General features: G+C 44.9%; 1 protein-coding gene across 1 annotated transcript; it reads right to left on the minus strand.

The window, feature by feature from the left end:
- Positions 1-728: 728 nt before the first annotated feature.
- LOC309549218 (uncharacterized protein) lies at positions 729-5,040 on the minus strand. Its single transcript, XM_082249333.1, has 2 exons — positions 1,734-5,040; positions 729-897 (listed from the first exon to the last, which is right to left on the minus strand). The coding sequence occupies exon 1, from the start codon at positions 3,455-3,457 to the stop codon at positions 2,294-2,296; it is 1,164 nt and encodes a 387-aa protein (XP_082105459.1). The 5' UTR covers positions 3,458-5,040; the 3' UTR covers positions 729-897; positions 1,734-2,293.
- Between the last annotated feature and the right edge of the window lie 8,547 nt (positions 5,041-13,587).

Here is a 13,587-nt window from a genome sequence, read left to right on the forward strand (position 1 = left end):
CTTAGAAACTGTTAAAGCTTACCTGCTTGTCCCAGTAAAAGGAATGCTCACGTATCATTCATGTTTCAACCGGTCTACCTTGCTCTGGGCTTGTTTCATGACAGCATGATACTGTTATCAGGAACATAGCATAAGCATTATGCTACCAAACCTAAAACTGATTCATAATTTCAACCAGTATGTTGTCACATGATTGGAAAATAATACAATTCAGAGGGATTTAAATGTTTTAGTCTATCGCACTTAAAATGTATGTCCAGAAAAAACATTGGGATAGAGTAGCACAGTAATAAAAACCTTGTCACTTTTCTTCTGCTATTTTGGGCTTCACTTTCTGTTCTGCTGACATGTTACCAGATCAGAAGTTAAGGTATCTCCCAACCTGCAACAAAGAAAGAAGTAAAAAATGCTAATCAGTTAAGCGAAAGCTAAAACCCTTGTCAGATTTATATTTTTGTCTATTTCCCTATAGCAGATTTTCCCTTCACTTCCTGTCTGGTTAAACCTTTCTCAGCAGGACAGAACATGAGAAGAAACGTCTAATGGAGTCCTGGATAGCAATCAAAACTACAGAAAACGCAAAATTGAATACGTACCTTTCCGTAATTTTCCTTTTCTGGTGCCTATCCATGGCAGCATACATATGTTTGGTTGCTCCGCCCTCGACCAACCCACAGGACCCCTTTAACTGTATAAAAGAAAGAGCTGCCCCCCCCTCCCCACGCCATTCTTGTAACTAGACTCAAAAATGCAGATTACGTAAAGGGAGGGCGTATGCTGCCATGGATAGGCACAAGGAAAGGAAAATTACGGAAAGGTAAGTATTCAATTTTCCATTTTCCTGGTGCCTCCATGGCAGCATACATATGGTAAATAACTCGCTCATAGGGAGGGATGCTGGACAGAAATATAGTTTATTAGGGTTTACAAAACTGAAAATTGTAAAGTTTTTATCCCAAAATCACGGGAAGTCAGAGCGGCTGGGTCCAGGCTATAATGGGCCATGAAGGTGTTAAATGAGGACCAACTTGCCGCGCGACAAAACGTTTCCAGAGAGACCTGTGCTAGAGCTGCCCAAGAAGAGGCTATCCTCCGCGTCGAGTGAGCATTGATTGCTTTAGGAACTGGAAGACCACTAGCCCGATAAGCCCTTTGAATCAGACGTATGATCCAGCTTGCAATAGTTCTTTTTGATGCCACCAAACTTTTCTACCTCTGTTTGGAATGATAAATAGGCTTTGGTCTTTACGTAAAGATTGCGTTAGATCGATGTACCGACGTAGGGTTCTTGCAACATCTAGTTCATGCAATTTTGATGTAGCTGGATCTTCTTCAAAGGCTGGGAGAACCCATTTTTGATTAAAGTGGTAAGCAGTTGGAACTTTAGGTATGAATTGATGAATCGGTTGCAGGACGACCCTGTCTGGGAAGAACGTAATATACAGGTCTTGAGCACCCAAAGCTTGGATTTTCGAAACTCTACGGCCTGAAATGACAGCTACAACAAAGGCTGCCTTAAGAGTAATATTTTCCAGAGCACAATCCCACTTTGGGTACAGAGTTTTCCTGGGTGGTCTTAACCTCAGTACTGCCTTCAGAAAACGCTCTATCAGAGGATGTAAGGCCCATCTGATGCCTGTAAGTGCTAATAAGGCTGAAACTTGCACTTTACGGGTATTAAGACCCAAACCTAAATCTAAACCCTTCTGTAGGAACAGCAGAATGTCCTGCACACCTGGCTTCAATGGGTTAAAGTGTTTGACCTCGGCAAATTCCAAAAACTTCTGCCATATTAGTAGTAGGAGATATTAGTGGATGATTTCCTGGCCTGGAGCAGCGTTTGGATTACATTATGAGAACATCCTAATTCCTCCAGCCTCTTCCGCTCAACTTCCAAGCCCTCAGATCCAGGATCTCTGGATGTGGGTGGATGTAGTCCCCTTGAGACAGAAGGCTGTGCATCTTCGGGAGGACTAAAGGGTTGCAAAGAGACAGCTGGGTCAACAGCGTGAACCAAGGCCTCCTTGGCCAATAGGGAATCACTGCCAGGATGGTCACTTCTTCCCCTGTTAGGCGCTGAAAGAATCTGAGAATCAGAGGGGTAGGAGGGAACGCGTACCCGACTCAGAAGGACCATGGCTGAACTAAGGCATCTACTCCCGTTGACTTCCGGGCAGGACATCTTGTGAAGAAACGAGGTGTTTTGGCATTTTGTGAGGATGCAAACAGGTCCCACTGAGCATTGCCCCGCTGTTGACAGATCCACCGAAATACCCCATTGTCCAGGGACCATTCATTGTTGTTGATGAATTCCCTGGACAGACGATCCACCAAATGATTCTGGGGGGCTGGCAGATAGGCCGCTCTGAGGTTTACAAGGTTCTCTTTGTCCCATGCCAAGATCGGGGCTACCTCGCGGGACAACGATCTGCTGTGGGTTCCCCCTTGGTTCTGGACGTGGGCCACCGCCGCTCTGTTGTCCATTCGTAATAGGAGGGAGTTGCCCGTGAGATGAGGTGCCAAGTGTGATATAGCTTTCCAGTCTGCCCTCAGTTCTAGAATGTTGGTTACTACATCCTCCGAGTCGAACTGCCATCTTCCTTGGATCAACTGATCTCTGAAGTGGGCACCCCAACCCAACCGACTTGCATTGGATGTAAGAGTGATCCATGAGATGGGGCGAAGATGGCAGTGATTTTGAAGGTTGGGTGGCCTCGTCCACCACCACAGGCTGGACTTCATCGACTTTGTAATCAATATTTCCTGAGAAAGGGACCTCCTTCTCCACTGGGATAGAAACCCCTGTTGAAAGCCCCGGAGATGCCACCAGGCCCACTTCACCATTGGGATGCATGAGGAAAAGGTTCCCAGGAGACTCAGACATTCTGATGCCGACATGGATTTGCTCGCCAGTGCCCTCTTTACTTTCCTTGTGATTATAGGGTTTTTCTCCGGTGGGAGTGACACTGACTTCCTCAGTGTGTCGAACAGTGCCCCTAAATATATCATCTTTCAGGCCGAGGTGAGCTGGCTCTTTGCATGATTGATTAGCCATCCGTATTTCATCAGCGTGTCCATGACTTGTTGTACATGGGTTTTCAGGACTTTCCTGTTCTGAGATAGGACTGGAATATTGTCCAGGTAATGTAAAACACGGATTCCTCTCCCCAGGAGAGGCGCCAGGATTGCCACCAACACTTTGGTAAAGGTACTGAGGGCTGTTGATATGCCAAAGGGTAAACACTGGAACTGTAGGTGAAGTTCCCCTATCTTGAACCTTAGGAACGACTGGAAGTCGCGATGTATCGGTATATGCAGATACGCATCCTGGAGGTCTATTGAGACCATCCAGTCCTCTGGTTGCACAGTTAGGATGACTGTGTTGCAGGGTTCCATCTTGAACCGTTCGAGACGGATAAACTTGTTCAACCGCTTCAGATCTAGAACCGGCCTCCATCCTCCAGACCTTTTGCGTACCAAAAAGACTGGGGAATAAAAGCCTAAGAATCTTTCAGATTCCAGAACCGGTACTACTGCCTGTTGATTAACTAGCGTCTGAACGTATTGTAGAAGAATCTTGTGCTTCTCCTTGGAGTTTGGAATTCTGGTGGGCAGAAAAGAAGAATGGGGCGGTTGGCGTTTGAACCTCCAAAAATGCCCCTGACGGATCGTGGAAGTGACCCAATGATCCGTGCAGGTTTCCACCCAAACCTGAGAGAATGCCATGAGACGGGCACCCACTGGGCCGACTTGGGTGGGCAAGAAGTCAAAAGGACTTCTGGTTTTCATGTGCAGAGGTAGTAGCCTTCTGTTTTCCCATCTTCAAAAAGGTGGCTTGGGAGCCTTTCCAACCTCTTCTATATTCTCTACCTGGACGGTATGATCTGGCGTTCCTGGCTTTTTGCTGAAAAGCCGCTCTTGCTGCAAATTTCTTCCTTTTATTCCTGTCCTGAGGGATCAGGCCACTCTTGCCTCCTGTGATCCTATTAATCGCAGTATCCAGCTTTTCGCCAAATAGGGCCTTCCCGACGTAGGGTATGCGGCACCATGTTTGTTTGGAAGAGGGAACTGCAGACAATTGTTTTAGCCAAAGGGCCCTTCTTGCGGTGACTGAATATAGCATGGCTCTGGTGGAACATTTCAGAGTATCAATTGCCGCTTCTGCTACAAAATCTGACACCAATTTTAACTCATCCAAAGCTTTAACAATCTGGTCCATATCTAAGCCCTGTCTGAGCACTAATTCTATGTTATCAGTTCAAGTTTGTGCTGCCCTGGATACCGAGGTTAAAGCCACTGCTGGCTTGCAGGCTCCCCCGGCTGCCTGATACGCCTTCTTTAGGTCAGAATCAATTCTCCGATCTAGAACATCTCTAAAGGAGACTGCATCCTCCAAGGGTAGAGTTGTGTTTCTGGCCAGCCTCATGATCGACGCATCCCCTGATGGCATGGAATTTAAATAGTTGGGCGTCCGATTCTGCCAGAGGGTATAATTTGTTAAAATGATTAAAGGTGATTGGTCTCCTATCCACCTTCCACCACTCATCTGTCACAAGATCCCTGATCTCTTCCACAAGCGGAAAAGTTGGGGTTTTTTTCTTCAGGTGGGGAAAGTATTTTCTGGACTTGGCAGGAGGTTCAGGTGTCTCTTCCCATTCAATTGCATCCTTAACTGCCACCACAAAGGGGTAGATCAACCCAAAATCGAATGCAGAAGAATTTGTGTCCCTGTCATCCTCCGAACTGGAGCCGAAAATCGCTCGTTGGATTGGAGTCTCAATAGACCTTCCACTTGTGGTTGGAGCCACCAAGTCTTGGGACATGTTCAATTCTCGAATTGAGTCCTTGATCAGCTTTTTCATTGTATCAATGGATTCTTGCTTATCCTTATCCCGATCCCCAGTAGCCTCCAAAAAACATGCTTCGCAGACTGGTTTCTCTGGTAGGGCCTGTTTACCACAAACCCAGCATTCTTTGTCTCCAGGCCGGGTGGAACTATGTTGCAGAGTGGCCCTCCTAGATGTGCAGTGAGGCAATCTGTGCGATTTGAGAATATGCCCAATGCCCTTTTTACGTTAAAAGGAACTTACCTGAATGGTGCAGCCCCTTACCTAGCGGAATGTTGAGGATCTTTTTGTTGTGCGACTGGACTGCGGGAGATGGCTGGAAAAAATAAATAAATAAAACAGATAGAATGAACAAAACAAAAGAATCATCCTAATCCTAAAAGAAAAGGGAGAGGGGGAGAGAAAAAAAAAAGTAAGAGCTGCAATACCTCTAACTTACATCGAGAGGTAGCAGCACAGACAAATGCAAGGAGATTTTGTCTTCCAGCAGCATAGGGAGCTGTTTTCCTGCTGACAGCTGCCTCCATAATGAGCAAGACTGGCCATATTTATATGTACTCCTATTAGGGAGTACCAAGATGGCCGCCGTTGGCTTCACTTGGTCATCGCGCATGCGCCGATGACGTCATTCGGAGGTGCCGCGGATCCGCCTCCGAGTCAGTAAAGGAGGCCGATGAGGTGGGCGCGAAGCGCCAAGGAGGCTCGGGAGAGGGGCATAGCTAGGCTGAACGCCCCCATATAGAAAAATTGCAGCGAAAAACCACACATGAAGGCTTGGGAAGGCACCTTGTAGACAGCAGCAAGGTAATTCCGCAGAAGGCTCCTGGTGCAGGAAGCATCAGCGCCCCTGGGAGAGCCCCAAGAAAAGGGGGGGGTCTTCCCGGGGAGAGGGACAGACAGATCTAACCCCAATGCCTGAAAAAGATCCACAGAAAAATCAGGCTTCCAGACTTGTTGGCGCATTTAGCAGCCTGAGTCCTGGGACTCCATACTACAGGGGAGCATGACCCTGCAATTGTAACACCAACACGGCGCTGCGGTAAGGGCTAATCCGGGTGATCCTGCAGTCTTGAGGACAGAAAAAAGAATGGCGTGGGGGGAGCTCTTTCTTTTATAGAGTTAAAGGGGTCCTGTGGGTTGGTCGAGGGTGGAGCAACCAACCATATGTATGCTGCCACGGAGGCACCAGGAAAAATATTTTGGCTTGGCATCCACTTTGAGGTGCCAATGTACCATTTTTAAGAATCCAAGTCCTTTGGACCACTTTTCCAGTTTCCTTGAGCAAATTGGGTTTGCCAGCAAAGCAAATGCTACTTCCTGGGAACACCCTGGCTCAGAGCAAGATGCTTGGATTTACTACAACACATGAGGGTTGAATTACTAAAACTAAACTAGAGAGTGCAAAACTTGGTGCAGCTTTGTTTAGAAATCAATCAGCTTCAAGATTTTTTGTCAAAGCTTAATTGAACAAGCTAAAGTTAGAAGCTGATTGGCTACCATGCACAGCTGCACTAGATTTTGCACTTACCGGTTTTAGTAAATTAACCCATTGATCCCCGCTGATCATTGTGTATGACCAGGTCAAGACTGGCTATAGGGCACACTAGTAGAAGGCACACACAGGAGTTGCCTAGTAGGCCAGGGCCACCAGGGCGCATGTCATGGCAGGAGCGGCCTTTGATGATAGAGCCATGTGGCGGAAGGTGGGCGGTGGCTGCGGTGCACACAGGGTTGACGTGGGCCGTGGTCACCACTCACCCCCTGATGTGCGGCTATGCCTGGGTCTCCCCTCCCAGCGTAGTGTGAAGATCTGTATCCTCTGCAGCAACTGTGCATGTGCCAGATTCAGGCAAAACAAGGCAAGTGCCAAGCTGCACCCGTAGATGTAACTCAGGGATGTCAAACTCAATTTCATCATGGGCCGCATTAACTTTATGGTTACCCTCAAAGGGCTGGTTGGTATCTGTACGACTAGATGTCCAGAGAACCCCTGCAGGGTTTTGAGAAGGATGGAGTCTGCTGCCGGAGCCTTCTGAATGCTAGACCAGGAGAGACAGAGACGAGGGGGTGCTCCGACTGCATAGAGAGGCACAGGATTTGTAGGAGGAGTTCTGTTCCCCTCTTTGCCATGAACTGTTGATGGGGAGGGGGGACAGAGACGAGCCTCTCTGTGGCAGCACTGAGAAGCGCAGGATCTGGGTTAGGATTTCTGTTCTCCTCTCTGCTGCTAATTGCTGAGACAAGGTGGGGGTGGAGACAAGGGGGTGCCACAGCTGCAGGAGAAGTTCAGGGGACACGTGAAATGGCCTGGTGGGCCAGGTTCGGGCCACGGGCCTTATGTTTGACACACGTGATGTAACTGAACTCAGTTAACACCTTAAATGCGGAATGGTCAGCGGGGACACGAGTCATTATTATTAACAGTAGAGATACACGGGTGATACATGATTTCACAGTGGCATGAAGATCAGGGGAGGGGGGGGGGGGTTGGGAGCCTGTTAGTAGAGAGAGGGAGTGGTATTTGGGACTTGGGGTCGGTAGGTGGGGGGGCAGTAGGTGGGGGGGTCTGTCAGTGGTGGGGATGGGGTTCTTTTTGCGGGGCGGCAGTTGGTGGGGTTTGCATTGCAGTGCAGGGGACCGGCTCCATGGGTGTCCCAAGAAGTGGCTGCTCGGTCTGGAATGACTTGGCCTGTTTTTTGTCCCAGTCCAGGCCTGTGTATGATCACAATATAATTTCAGCCATTCCGTTTCCAGTGATGCACATACTGTAAGTTAGCTGTTCCCCAAAGAAAGACTGTATGCATAACAGCATGTTGGCAGCCCTTTTAAAGTGTTACTAAACCCAGGACCCTGCATTCACTAGATCTGGTCTCCCACATTACACAGAACATGAAATTTCAATTATTTTAGTAAATTTAAACTGCTAACTGTGTTTCTCATCAGCAGTATATAGCAGTCATGTGACTTCTATCAGTGTCTGGTTAACACTTGTAGAAGGAGTTTCCATTCTACTCTGACTGTCCTATGAGGCTACAGGACCCCTGACCCTCTGTCTGGACAGTGCTGATTTTCCCTGTGCTGATCACATGCACCCTCCCAAGAGAAAAAAAAAAACTCTCTAGAAATATACACCAAACTGAGCATTTGAAGAGTGACTCCAAAGGCTCAGTCTTATCAGGAGATGTATTGGAGACAGTGGAAGAAGGGGAGGATCAGAGAAGACGGGATCAAACAGCTTTTTTATACAATGCGGAAGAGTAACCCCTTAGGTTCCACAGTGAGTATAACATCATACTTAACTGCATTTATAGATATTTACTGAGATATACAGATTTTACAGTTGTGGGTTTAGTAACACTTTAAGCCGCCCAGAAGATCGTTTCCTCTTCTGCTGCAAAGACTTTTTTTGTTCTCTCCTATGCTGTTTTAGACAGCATCGGGAGAGCGGAATTGAACTCCTGCCTAGGACAAGCTCAACCCTAGCAATGGCAACAAGATGGCACCTGATTGCCTGAAGGAGAACTTGGGATTGGCCACCATTTAGCCAGGAAGCCATGCACCACCATAGTATGTTACTGTTGCCATTGTCATTAAAGTTAGCAAGTTCTGCTAAGGGGAGGCTGTGCTTTTCCCCATCCACCAAATCACTTCATTGGGGAAATGGTTGTCAACAATGGGGAAAGGGCCACAATACCAGGCATAACTGGGTAATGGTCCACTGACCAGTGGTTAGGCAGAGCGTGCCAAAGTCAGACTGTACTACCATTAACGTTATTGTTGGTGCTGTCTTTTACATATTATTCTGCTGTTACCTCATAGTGTCAGTGCGTGTTCAATAAAAACATGGCAACATTTCATTCTTTGTGTGTTATTAGTTTAAGCAGACTGTGATTGTCTGTCTATTGTTGTGACTTAGATGATGATGATCAGATCACATTTTATGACCAATTTGTGCAGAAATCAATATAATTCCAAAGGGATTACATACTTTTTCTTGCAGCTGTATATGTAGCACTCTCCTAGTTAGGATGCTAGAGTTGAGGTAAATTTAGTTTTTGCCTTCCCTGTAGCAAGGGAGCAGTATTTCATTGCTTTTGGCTGTTCTGTGTTCCACTGGTGCAGGTTCACCTACTTCATCCTGCATTCCATTGAGTTCTGGAGTATAGTGGGTGGGGGAGGCAGTCTCTGGCCTATGCCCAAGTCAATATCTGGTCATGAGAGTGGTCAGCAGTAGGGATGATCGAACTTTTCAAAAGTTCAGTTCGGCCAGAACATCCGAACTTCCCGAAAGTTCGGCCAGGATTTCAGAACCCCATTGAAATCAATGGGACCTGAACTTTGGTAATCAATAAACACCATTTTGAAGCCCTAAAACCCAATAAATGCCCCTAAAAAGTGCCTAAGGTTCTAGGTCATGCCTCCGGGACTATTAATCACACAAAAAAAAGTTCTTAAAAATTGTCATTTTTGATAGAGAGCCAATTATTGTAAAAATGTAAAAAAAAAAAATTAAAAAAAAAAAAATTCTTTGGATTTAGTGTCTGGGGGGGGGGGGGTGTCTAAAAAGTGTACCTGTGAAGTTTCAGCTCTGTATCATGTCCAGAACCAGAAAAAAAAAGATTGTTTGTATTAGGTCACTTATAGAACAGGGATATGGCTCCGCTATTTTCACACCTTGCCGGTTTAGTAGCAAGCGTTTTTTTGGGCATTTGTGGGGGACTTTGGAGGCAGGCAAAACATCTGAACTTCTGTGTAGGGGTATATATACATACACCCATGTCTGTATATATACACCTACACATACATAGGTGTGAAAATAGCAGAAATCTATGCTTGCGCTAATTCACACTAATATGGCTTCTCTCCTATAACACCTATATATGTGTATGTGTATAAATACATATAAGTGTGTGTGTATATATAACCCTATACAGAAGTTCAGATGTTTTGCCTGCCTCCAAAGACCCCAAAAAAACACACCTGGGCATTTTTTTTTGGCGCAGGCATTTTTTGGGCATTTTTTTGTGGTCTTTGGAGGCAGGCAAAACATCTGAACTTCTGTATAGGGTTATATACACACACACACTTATATGTATTTTTACACATACACATATATAGGTGTGATAGGAGCAGAGACATATTGGTGTTCATTATTTTATTAGCGCAAGCATAGTGTTCTGCTACTTTCACACCTATATATGTGTATGTGTATATATACAGACATGGGTGTATGTATATATATATACCCCTACACAAAGACCCACAAAAAATGCCCAAAAAAAACGCCTGCAACAACACACCTGGGCATTTTTTTTTTTTTTTTGGCGCAGGCATTTTTTTGGGCATTTTTTTTTGTGGGTCTTTGGAGGCAGGCAAAACATCTGAACTTCCGTGTAGGGTATATATATATATATATATATACATACACCCATGTCTGTATATATACACATACACATATATAGGTGTGAAAGTAGCAGAACACTATGCTTGCGCTAATGAAATAATGAACACCAATATGTCTCCGCTCCTATCACACCTATATATGTGTATTTGTAAAAATACATATAAGTGTGTGTGTGTATATATAACCCTATACAGAAGTTCAGATGTTTTGCCTGCCTCCAAAGACCCCCAAAAAATGCCCAAAAAAATGCCTGCACCAAAAAAAAATGCCCAGGTGTGTTCTTGCAGGCGTTTTTTTTGGGCATTTTTCTGGGGTCTTTGGAGGCAGGCAAAACATCTGAACTTCTGTATAGGGTTACATATACACACACACTTATATGTATTTATACACATATATAGGTGTTATAGGAGAGAAGCCATATTAGTGTGAATTAGCGCAAGCATAGATTTCTGCTATTTTCACAACTATATATGTGTATGTGTATATATACATACATGGGTGTATGTATATATATACCCCTACACAGAAGTTCAGATGTTATGCCTGCCTCCAAAGACGCCCAAAAAATGCCCAAAAAAATGCCAGCTACAAAAACGCCCAGGTGTGTTTTTGCAGCTGGCGTTTTTTTTGGGCATTTTTTTGGGGTCTTTGGAGGCAGGCAAAACATCTGAACTTCTGTATAGGGGTATATATACACACACCCATGTCTGTATATATACACATACACATATATAGGTGTGAAAGTAGCAGAAACATATGCTTGCGCTAATTAAATAATTAACAGGCATATGTCTCCGCTCCTATAACACCTATATGTGTGTATGTGTATAAATACATACAAGTGTGTGTGTATATATATATATATATATATATACCCCTATACAGAAGTTCAGATGTTTTGCCGGCCTCCAAAGACGCCCAAAAAATGTCCAAAAAAATGCCAGCTACAAAAACGCCCAGGTGTGTTTTTGCAGCTGGCGTTTTTTTTGGGCATTTTTTTGGGGTCTTTGGAGGCAGGCAAAACATCTGAACTTCTGTATAGGGGAATATATACACACACACTTGTATGTATTTATACACATACACACATATAGGTGTTATAGAAGCAGAGACATATGCCTGTTAATTATTTAATTAGCGCAAGCATATGTTTCTGCTACTTTCACACCTATATATGTGTATGTGTATATATACAGACATGGGTGTATGTATATATACACCTACACAGATGTTCAGATGTCATGCCTGACTCCAAACATCTCCTCAAAAAAGCCCTGCAGCAAAAAGCATGCTCACAGGTGAGAAGCCGTATCAGTGCACTGAATGTGACCTAAGAGAAACAATCTTTTCTCTATAGCGGTCACCCTGATATGGAAGGGTTTTGTCACCCTGCCATAGCAGTCAGAGTCAGTTAACCCTACACTTCACTACGGTCCCCTTACACTTAACACTTTCCCTACAGAAACTAAATTATTAAAGCTAACTATAGTGCAAAATAGCACCCTAACTACACTAGATATCCCTTTCCTCACACTAAAAATTGCTAAATGACACTTTGTAGCAGAAGTAACAGAACTGCTTCCACTCTCTTCCATGTCCCTGTATAACAATGCTAGGAATTTGGCGGGGGCTATCTTATATACTGGGGGGGCGTATTCACTAATGATTGGCCTATGGACCCCCTAGTCACTCCAATCACATTCCTAGCATTCTCCTGCCGTCTCAATTGGCTTTTACTGATGGTTTAAAGCCCATTTCCTGAACCATTGCATTTTGGTCGGCTCTGGTTGCCGAATTCCAAACTTTTTCAGCAAAAACCTCGAACAGCCAATGTTCGGGTCGAACCGATGGTCGACCCGAACCGTTCGATCATCCCTAGTCAGCAGAGGGCTGAGAGGTGTATACATAGTCTGGGGTCTGGAACAACACTCTGTGTTCCTGGGAGAAGAAGACCCAGCCTAAGGCCTCCTGGGCTGTGAGATGGGACCTGATTGGCAGAAGAAATCATTTTGGGGTCCCAGCTCAAGCAGTGCAGGAAGTTTTGCTACAGCTGAATCAGTGTTGGAAGTTTTGCAGAGGATCCAAGCTGGAGTCAAACAGTACAGAGACTGGGTGGTACTACAAGAAACATCACAGTATCATTAGAGGGAACAGTAAATACTAATTTTGAGGATCCTAAAGACTGTCTTTGGCACCCCTTGGGAGAGCTCAACACAGTTACTGATTCAGGTTATACTTTTGCCAATGGGTCCCCTGAGTTGTTGTTTTTTAAGTTCTGGATTCAAGAGGGTGGCTGCACCTTGAAGAAGCAGAACACTTACAGGTGTCCTCAATTATAATTATGCTAGTTTTGGGGTATCCCAAGGCTCACCCGCACCCATCCAAGTTAAACAAGCAAATAAACTGCAAAAATTAATGCACAGCCTGGATTCTGTGTAGCTGTTATGTGTCTTTTACAAAATAGAACCTGGGATATTACAGCCAGCCTAGTCGGGTGTCTGTGCTACATATAACTTTTGGCAGAAAGGGATGTCCACTACAAGGAACAAAAAGCTGAAACAGGAAGAAAATTCATCACTGCAATTTATAAGATTTAATACAAAGCATGGAAGAGAAATTACATTGCATCAGACCAGACTTGGAACGATTGTACTCTCTAAAACTGTAAAAGCAATGGGAAATGTGAGAAACAGAAACAAAATGGGAAAGAAATCTGAACGTTTTTATATTTAAAGGTACCCCAGGCACAGGTCAAATAAAAAAACAGCTCTGTCTGCAGTTCTCACCTCCTCTCTGGCACTGTCCACTACAGTAATTCCTCAGTCTTTTTCAGTCTGAATGACTCCCAGCATCATTCAAGGTGGAAGAATTAGGACATTCTGTGAGTGCAGGGCATCATGAACCTGTTTACCAAGCGGGCACCACCTGCACTCACAGTGTAATGATGCAGAAATCAGCATTGAGGCCCGCTTACCATACAAAGAAGAAGAGAACCATTTGCATCACATGACTGTAGACACCAAGGAAATGTATGTATAAAAATGCTGTTTTTTTTTTTTTTTTAATGTGTATGTAAATGTATTTTTTGTTTGTTTGTTTTTTAAAGACTGGGGAAGGATTAGTGCTCATTCACACTACCGCGACTTGTCAGGCGACTTGGCCGCCTGACAAGCCGCGGTCCATGCAGTGCTACGGGAACCGTTCTAATAGGAGTGACTCAAGTCGCTCCAACTTAGAAAATAGTTCCTGTACTTCTTCGGGGCGACATCGGAGCGACTTGCATTGACATTCATTATATGAAGTCCGTGCAAGTCGTGGTGCACGCGACTTTACAGG

Source organism: Pelophylax lessonae, assembly GCF_965119305.1.
Source record: "Pelophylax lessonae genome assembly, chromosome: 3".
In the NCBI taxonomy this organism is placed as follows: domain Eukaryota; kingdom Metazoa; phylum Chordata; class Amphibia; order Anura; family Ranidae; genus Pelophylax; species Pelophylax lessonae.